Below are 9942 nucleotides of genomic sequence, written 5' to 3' on the forward strand. Positions count from 1 at the left end.
TTTTTTTTTTTTTTGAGACAGGGTTTCTCTGTGTAGCCCTGGCTGTCCTGGAACTCAGAAATCCACCTGCCTCTGCCTGCCAAGTGCTGGGCTGGGAGTAAAGGGGTGCGTCACCACGCCCCGGCTAGAGCCTATCTTCTAAGTGTAGAATCTTTCCAAATAGTATTCCTTCATTTCAAATGGATATATACTATCTCCTGACACAAGTCAACAACATTAGAAACTTTTTCCACATCTTTTATGTGCCCTGAATTGTGCAAAGTGCTTCAGAGTGAGCAATGCTAAAATTAAAATGTACTTCCTCAAAGACTACACATCTCAGGTCATCAAGTGTCATCTAAACAAAATTCCTAGTAGGAGAAAAATTCTGTCAAGAGCATCAAAGTAAGACTGTATTCTTCTTGTTTACTACTGAGGACTCAATACAGTTTAGTTACAATCTAAAGTAATTGTAGCTAGTTCACATCTGTTTCAGAAAATTCTTCAATGTAACAAGTACTTCCAAAAAAAAACAAAACAAAAACAAAAAAAAACAAAAAACAAAAAAAAACAGACAAACTTTCAGTCCTTTCTTCAACTCTATGAGGTAACAGTTGCTTGGCTTCATTTGAAAAATTAGAAAACTGAAATTTGGAGAGGTTAAGTCACAGGATAGTTGAGTCAAAATAGTGACTAGTTCTAGAAAATTTTGAAAATCCACTTAAAGTGTTATGTTAAATAACATTCAAATTTTGTGCCCCCAAACTTAAGTGTGTTCTTTCCACTTATATATAAAGTTTGAATTGTGTTTTTGCCTTATATGTATCACAGTAAGTTCTCCGAAAGATAAAAACTACCAAATTTAAAACTCAACAAAACCTTTGCTAACATTAGCACAAAATAATTTGTCCAACAGAGATAATACAATCCTTCAAAACTGGAAGATATACTATGGATTTTGTAATTTTTAATTATCAGATGTAGAATCTAAAATTGCTTGAAACAGAGATTTAATCACTCACACTATTTAAGGGGGAGAGGGAGCAGGGACCATTTAAAAATTGGTTTGTGAGTCCAAAGCTCTGAGGTTAAAGATTTAAAAAAGAAAAGCCTCTTAGATGATGACTGCATCATACCTTCAGCTAACCTGTATGTGATCCCAAAATTCCATTAAGAACTACAGAGAATTACCCTACCACTCTCCCCCCATTTTATGAAAGTCAACTCACCCTTCAGAACCTAGGCAAGCATCATGTCCCTGACACCAACTTAATTAACAGGGCTGTTCTCTCCATACTACATTTTCTCTAAAGCATGCACCACAAGACCCATGAAGGCTGAGAAATTATTCAGTACAAGCATAATGGTGTGGGGCCCACAAGGGGTCCTTATTAAACATGAAAACACCACTAAGTTCTAAGGAACACCGATGACCTAATACCACAAAATTAAAACCCTATATATAATAATAAATGTTTTCATTACTCTTAGGAGATGCAAATCAGGTCATTTTATATTTGTCCTCCAATATAATTTTCTCTAATACAGACTGATGCCAGTTCTGTCAGATCTAGACATTTTTCCAAGGCCTCTTCATGAAAAACACTGCCCACTCCTCACACATCCTGCTAAAACTTACTAAAGCTTACAGGCTCTACTTTACATCTCTTACAACAGGATCATGTCTTGGGCACTCTTTCCTGGTGAGAATTCACCTCATTTATGCAAAAAGCATTACTGCTCATGAAATGTCCTGTTCTTGTCAAAGCATGGACAACTTGATCCCACTTGAAGGCATTCTACTCCGTCTTCCTTGAGCATCTTTCACCCAGGTTTTGGATCGTGTGCTTACTCATACAAAAATCATAAAAACTATACCCTCAGAGCACTACTTTGTGAATATAAAATTACGGCTAAGCTCCAGGCCTATCTACCCAGCATATCCTCTCAGAACTGTACACTAGGGAGATGTGTAAAATATGTCATCACAGACTGATTGCTACTGCCCAGTCTCACTGTAATGTCACTACACGCCTTCAGTGCTTGTCAATGCATGCTCATCATTTTTAAAACCTGAGTAGTGGCTGAATCTTGTCAGGGCATCCAACTTGAAACAGAAATTTGCTGCCACTCTCAAACTTCTTACCCAAAATTTACAAGATGACCACATAAAAACTAAACTGTCCACTTACATGTACATAACTTAATAGACCTTATTTTTCTTAAAGTAATACTAAAAACAAATGAAAAAAAGAGATTTTTGAGTCCAGACTGATGAAAAAGACCTTTGCATTTCCTTATTTCTAAAACAGACTAACTGTTCTGTCTCTAAAAATGCCAATGTTAAGATTTAAATTACTTTTACACCAAGGTGACAAGCATACAAAACTAAAATACTGTAAAAGTGCTTTGCAACCTGTTATTTTTAAAATATGAAATAGTAAAGCCTTGTCATTTTAAATGACAAGGTAAACTTGATACTATTTTACTGATCCATGAAATCTAAATAAATAAAAAACAAAACTAAACTAAAATCTGTATGCAGGAGAATCAAAATTTACAGTGTAAGAAGACATAAAAGCTCTTTCCTGGCAGACATGACACAAAGCCAACCTTCCCTCTCCAAGCACACTATTACACATCAGTACTACAGCTTGTCCAGATGCTTACACACTCACAATGGAGCCATATTTCAAAATGGTTTATCAGGATGTTTGGTGAGGAAAAAGGCAAGTCTGTTCAATGCCACCCAAACTGCCTACATATACAACAAAGCTTGCTTATCATTCCGTGGCACAGCAAAAATGTACTAAATAGAAATGTACTTTCTTTTCCCCTTTGAGACATGGTCTCAATCCTGGCTGGTCTGGAACTTGCTATGTAGACTAGACTGTCCTCAAACTTACAGAGGTCTGCCTGCGTCAAAGGTGTTTTTTATCACCACCCCCAGCTAAGTGGAGACCTATTTTCACATTAATATCCTTCAATCTAGCAAAAACAGAGAGAGAGCACCCTGAGTACTAGATCAGAATTCATACACACACACACACACACACACACACACACACACGTCAAAGGAGATATATATCTTTAGGAACTCAAGTCTCTGGAAGATACTAAGTAAGCAAGAGATAGATTTCTATGTTCCACTAAATGCCTAAGAGTAAGCCTGGAACCTCTAAAACAACAGAGACCAGAACAATTACAGCTTATTTAATTTCTCACCAGACATGCATACTCAGAGCACTACTTTGTGAATACAAAGTTAAGGCGGCAGCGCTCAGGGCCTATCTACCCAGCATATCATCTCTCAGAACTGCCCTAAAAATCATTTATCATGTTTTTGTTTTCTGCATCTCTAAAACGGACCCAAAAAAGCTGGCTCACAGCTTTAAGGGGCTCTCGCTCAGACCCTGGAAGGCTGAATTAGTTCTCAAAATTTTAGCCTCTCAACAAGACATGGTGCTACGTGCCTGCAATCCCAAAGCAAGTTATAGGACAACCAGGGTTACACAGTGAGACCTTGTATCAAAAACGCAAAACAAATACATCATATGTTAACATTTCTAACATCCAAGTGTAAGAAAATTCCAGTGAGATGTTGTTTGGTCAAGAGGACAATTCTAGCTGAAATGTGCCAAATATATTTTTAAAACAAGATTTAAAAATGTATTAAAGCATCTCACCTAACTTTGTAAGAACTATGATATTCAAGATGGATGATTATATGATCCATATAGCTCAGAAACAGAACACTTGCCCAGTACCTGCCAATGTCCTGGGTTTGATTCTCAGCATATCAAAAACAAAACTAAGACTAGAGAATTCCATCACTGTAGACAGAAGAAAAAAAGAATCTAGTATCAAATAACTTAAAAGTAGTAGGTCATGGCTAAGTATTGTAAATAAATTACCTACTAAGTACTGCCAGTTGCCTTCCACTATTGCCTGTGGCCATGCAAAGTACAGTTAGAAATACAGATCCAAATACCTCATTCAAAAGCAAAACAATGTTAATACTGTATTCCTAATTTTCTTCTCAAGGCTTCACACAGACTCTACAGACACTTCTCAAAGCTAGTTACCTACTTTCCAAAAGGTAAAGCAGTAAATTAAGAATAAAAAAGTAGGGCTGGTGGATGGTTCAGTGGGTAAGAGCACTGACTGCTCTTCCGAAGGTCCTGAGTTCAATTCCCAGCAACCACAGACCTCTTCTGGAGCATTTGAAGACAACTACAGTGTACTTACATATAATAATAAATAAGTCTTTGAGCCAAAGTGAGCAGGGACTGAGAGAGCAGGGTTGACCAGAATGAGCGGGGCTGACTGGAGCAAGCAGAGATCCTAAAATTCAATTCCCAACAACCACAAGAAGGCTCACAACCATCTGTTCAGCTACAGTGTACTCATACATAAAATAAATAAATAAATCTTAATAAAAAAAAAAGAAAAAGAAAAAGAAAAACTCAAAAAACAGATTCAAGAAACAGAGGTGGTGGTGCACGCCTTTAGTCCCAGTACTTGGGAGGCAGAGGGAGGCGGATTTCTGAGTTCGAGGCCAGCCTGGTCTACAGAGTGAGTTCCAGGACAGCCAAGGTACACAGAGAAACCCTGTCTCGAAGGAAAAAAAAAAAAAAAAGAAAAGAAAAGAAACAACTAAGCCAGCAACTGTGTTGCTTGAAGCTTATTTCTTGAGAATCTAACTACTATACATTAAAAGTATGTAAATGTAACCAAGACAAGAGTATTGCTCACACTCAGACTTGTAGGGGCCATGGTGGAGGAGAGACGAGATGTAAATTAAGATCCATGGTGACATACTCAGTAATGAGTATTGGGGACTGGGGGAGTCAGGAACGATTTCATGAAAAAACTGACATAGTCCAGTTCTCAGTAAGTTTACCAAGTAACAGAGGGAAGTGACACTAAACACCCAGAGCCACACATGCAAACAGGCTTATGAATAAAAAGGCAAATGTTCAGACTTAAGGAGCAAATGAGTTCAAAACAGTTAACTCAATCTAAATGGTCTTGGACCCTGAGTTTGATCATATATAAAAATGTGTCTACCAAAGGAAAACTTTGTATTTCTACACAGTTCAGTGTTTTCATTTGTATGTTGTATAAGCCATGCACCCATACCAAAGGTAAAGACATTATCACTTCATAATGCAGCATTCCTCCCTGAAGTCATATACCAAGTATCTGCAGCTTCATGTCAGGGGGAAAAAAAAAAAAACAAACAGAAAACATTGCAAGAATTCTATTTCTGGGGCTGGTGAGATGGCTCAGTGGGTAAGAGCACCCGACTGCTCTTCCGAAGGTCCAGAGTTCAAATCCCAGCAACCACATGGTGGCTCACAACCATCCGTAACGAGATCTGGCGCCCTCTTCTGGAGTGTCTGAAGACAGCTACAGTGTACTTACATATAATAAATAAATAAATCTTTAAAAAAAAAAAATTCTATTTCTAGGGATAGCAAGATGGTTCAGCTGATAAGAGCACTGGCTGCTATTCCTAAAGTCCTGCATTCAAATCCCAGCAACCACATGGTGTTTCACAAACAACGGTAATGGGATCTGATGCCCTCTTCTGGTGCATCAGATCAGCTACAGTGTACTTATGTATGATAATAAATGAATCTTTGGGCCAGAGCAAGCAGGGACTGAGCAAGTGGGGGCAGACCAGAGAAGCAGAGGCTCTAAAAATTCAATCCCCAACAACCACATGAAGGCTCACAACCATCTGTACAGCCACAGTGTAGTCACATCCATAAAATAAATAAATTCTATTTCTAGAACATCCTTGATGATATTGATGAGTAAACTGATTTTCGGCATGATTTGTCCTAAGAGTTGAAAATTTTTAAATAGAAATTGAAGGACACCACACAGAATAACTACAGAAACAAGAAAAAAATAGCAATACTAAAGAGCTCAATAAACTGATGCAAGATAAAGGTATTAAAATAATTATAGAACCTTAAACCCAAATTTTCCTTATAGTTCCTTAAATGTAAATTTCTACAATAGATACCAACTTGAGCACAGCTTTTCCCCATATTGAAAATGTTAGAATGAAATTCAATTCCTTCAAACATCAAAACAGAAATCATTTTTGGTCCGGACAGTCACCTGGACCTAAACAAGAGCCACTTCTATCACAGCACTAAATCTTCTGATCCCCCACTAAATGCAAATCCACTGAAATTACAGTCCAACTCTGGTTAATTCTGCCTCTAAAACCACCCAACCTCTGGTACCTTGACTTACTGTGTTTTGTGTTACAAAATCCACTAGAGGGGCTGGAGAGATGGCTCAGCAGGTAAGAGCACTTACTGCTCTTCCAGGGGACCTGGGTTCAGCTCCTAGCCTCCACAAGCCTCCATGTCAGGGAACTCATAACTTCAGCTTCAGAGCCTCTGAACCCTCAGAAGACACATGCACTCACATACACATTATCCACATGCGAGCACACACCTATACATAATTTACACTAATTCTTAAAAATACCACTACAGTCTGAGTAAGAAAATCTCCTAAAACTATCACCTTCACATAAGCTTTCCTCCAATGTCTGCTCAAACAAACATACAGGATCTACAGCCTGCTTTTAAATGTGTGATACCAAAATTAACCCTATAGTACATTTTTAAATGTTTTATTATATGTGGCTATTTGTGTGGATAACAACAGAAAACAATTTAGGGAAGTTGATTCTCTTGCTCCACCACATGGGTCTCTCAGATCAAACTTCTATCATCAGGCTTGGTGTCAAATGCCTTTATCCAGTCAGCTATGTCATTCATTTGACAGTTAAAATTTTAATCAAAAGATACTACTACTTAATATCACCTAAAAAACAAAAACAAAATTGTACACTTATTTTTTTACTGGTTTACTACTATCTACTCATACTCTAGTTACATACAAAAATCAAACTTTCTAATCAAGCAAATTTGGCCATTTAAAAAAAAAAAAACCTATACTATCTATCCCATGGAGTGTAAAAAAATTCTATAATGATCCATTAAAGTTTAAGTTTTGCTAATATTAGCACCTACTTAAGAAACAAGCAGACTGCCGGATGTCACACCTTTAATCTCAGCACTTGGGAGGCAGAGGCAGGCGGATTTCTGAGTTCAAGGCCAGCCTGGTCTACAGAGTTGAGTTCCAAAACAGCCAGGGCTACACAGAGAAACCCTGTCTGGAAAAACAAAAAAGCAAAGAAGAAAAGAAAAAAGAAAAGAAAAGAAAAGACAAGACAAGACAAGCAGAACAGGGTTACTAGTATTTCTAACTTGCCAGCAGTATAAAATATTTATTTTCGAAGTTTTAAATAAACCTAAGGCATCTCTGAAAAACCAAAAGCACCTACCTTTATATAGGGAAATTAAAGGTAATTATTATTTTAGGGAGCCTATTATTTGGAGTTTGATTTCATTTTCAAATCAAATAGTTCTCAGATGGCTAGGCTATAAACCACTCTCAGACATCAATCTGCTTCATTTTCCACCATACACCATTTATTTGTAAGCACTTTAGAAAGGCTGTATTTACTGATACGTTAATGTGCAGATGACTCTCAGCCTCGAGCATCTGGTAAGGTTACAGGTATCTCTAGACTGCATCTTAGAACCAAAATGCTCTGCCAACACATGCACTACCTTAACTTATGTGTGTTAATAAAGCATTAATAGGAATGCAAAAAATAAAAAAATAAAAGTCAAATACAGTCTTTATTTCTGGTCTAGAGTTAAAAACAAAAAAAGGCACTTTTTAAAAAATGAAAAGGTTTCACTTTAAAATTAAGGATCTTGCAAAGTCAGCAAAAGTGAAAAGTGGAAGAAATTATCTGTGCATTTTGAACTTTTCCTTTAGCTTTAAGATGACAACAGACTGGATAGGCAGAGCACAAGGGTCCTTATTAATCATTTTGGACCATTTAGAAAACATATTAAAGACACAAAACCTGAACACAGACAAATATTTGAATGTAGACAACCATTTCAGTGTACTGGATTTTTAAACACTTCCAACTTGAAATAAAATTACCTTACAAAACTACAAAGGTGACTTCTGAGAAGGAACTGTTGTTGAATATACAAAGCATTCCCAAACATAATACTGTTGTGAAAGTTACCACCCACTTATTTGGAAAGGGAAATCTATAGGAACACGATTCCATCTCCCTAAAACTTCTCACTATGGAGAGTAATAGAAAATTTAGTCAGTTTTGAACATTGTGTCCCTTATGAACAGATCTGGTTAACTTTCTACCATTTGCCAATAATCTAAGGATCATATTGCTGTATTTTATTAGGAACTGTCCAGATGATTAAAGAGAAATCTTTGACTAAGGATTTAATGAAAATGAAGCAAAACACTCTTAACATTTGTCTTCCCAGATGTTGAAAAGTGGAGATGTACCCCTAGGATTTCCAAGAAAGTACCTATGTGTAAGATTTATTTATTTATTTTTTGGAGGTAAAAGCGTACTGATGGGATCTAACGTAAATGCAAATAACAAAACCTTAGAAACAATTTTACAAAAATAAAATTACAATTAGATTTCCCTAAGGGCCTACAGATAACAAGAATTGTAAGCTTTTCTCCTAAGCAAACAGTACCTCAATTAAGAACTACCAGGTTTCTTTTAACCCAACTTATTTCTTCTATGAAACTTTGAAGTGAAGACCTAAAACAAAACGGCAAAAGGTAAAGGGGGCCCGGCGGAAGTAGAAACCAGGGCTTGCAACTTCACAAGAGTGGCTCGGGTTCCTCCTCCGCCGCCCCAGGACCATCGGAACTCAAGAGGCTACACCACTAGAGAGGCTTCCCTCTCCAGGCTCGGGGGCAGAAGCAGCATCTGAGTTGCTCTCTCGCCTTTCCAAACCTTGCAAGGAAGGCCCCTTCGGTATAGCTCAGGGCCTGGAGGCTCCCGAGGCCCGTTAGCCAGTGCGATGTCCCCATCTTACACAAACAAACAAACAAAAAAAAAAGAAAAAAAGAAAACCACACAAGTGGTGGAGGATGCGCGTGTATGGCCAGAAATGTAAAGCTTCAAGGACCAGCAGCTGCTGGGAACGTGGCAGGCAGGAGCCGTGTCCAGCGGCCGGGGCTCCTCGGATGCTGCTGCCTCCGCCACCGCCGCCGCTGCCTTCCCTCCTAGCCCAGGAAGCAGCACGGCGGCAGCGGCTGCTCCGCGCCAGCGGGAGCCGGGGAAGCCCCGCGGCGGGCAGCGGGGGCCCGGGCCTAGGCTCCGGAGCTGCTGCGGCTGCGGTAGCTGCGGTGGCGGCGGCGGTGGCGGCCCGAGCACGGCGACGCTTTACGTCCCGTCCACCCCGCCACACACCCCCTCCCTCCTCCAGCGCCGCCACCCCCTCCCCGCCCGCCCGCCCGCCCGCCCGCTCCGCTCTTCCCTCTCTCGATTGGAGCCGAGACAAAAGCAACGGGAAGCGGCGGGCCAGGACGCTACCCGCGGACCCCGGGCGCGACCGGACCAGCCCCGAGGCATTCCCCCGCCTTGAGGGGGCCCCCAATCCGCCTCCCCCGCCGCGTGCCCCGCCGCCAGACTTCCGAAAATTGGCCAAAAACTCACCGCATGAATTTTCTTGTCCCGCGGATCCAAGATGGCGACGTATCCACCGCGGAGGCTGCTGGGAGCAAGACCTTTACCCTCTGACCCCCGCCGTGACCCCCGTCGCTCCGACTCCGCTCGAAGGCGGCGGCGGCGGCAGCGGCAGAAGCCGGCGAGCAAGCGAGCGAGGCTCGCCGAATGGACAGAACGCCTCCCGCACGCCGGTCGACGGTGAGAAGCGCGACGCTCGCCTGGAGCCTTCCCGGGCTTCCGCCGCCTCCCGCGGAAGGTGCGGCGCTGCCTGGTGGCGGTGACGGAGGAGAGTGGGGCCTGGGCGGCCTCGCCGGGCTCCCGAAGCCAGACCGCCGCCACGCCGGGAGCTG

General features: G+C 40.8%; 1 protein-coding gene across 11 annotated transcripts in view; it reads right to left on the reverse strand.

Annotated features, from left to right (window-relative positions):
- The window catches only part of Cnot2 (CCR4-NOT transcription complex subunit 2), a 93831-nt gene extending 84104 nt beyond the window's left edge, over positions 1 to 9727 (reverse strand). For 4 of the 11 annotated variants that reach the window (XM_021174172.2, XM_029482808.1, XM_029482810.1 and 1 more), the window contains exon 1: positions 8610 to 9269. Coding sequence is in view for 2 of the 11 variants with exons in the window: in XM_029482813.1 (XP_029338673.1) it covers positions 9581 to 9585 (5 nt within the window). In the remaining 9 variants the exon portion in view is untranslated. Of the gene's footprint in view, positions 1 to 8609; positions 9270 to 9580 lie in introns of those variants that run through there. The other 7 variants (XM_029482813.1, XM_021174169.2, XM_021174170.2 and 4 more) reach the window with 6 other exon arrangements.
- Between the last annotated feature and the right edge of the window lie 215 nt (positions 9728 to 9942).

Source organism: Mus caroli, chromosome 10, assembly GCF_900094665.2.
Source record: "Mus caroli chromosome 10, CAROLI_EIJ_v1.1, whole genome shotgun sequence".
In the NCBI taxonomy this organism is placed as follows: domain Eukaryota; kingdom Metazoa; phylum Chordata; class Mammalia; order Rodentia; family Muridae; genus Mus; species Mus caroli.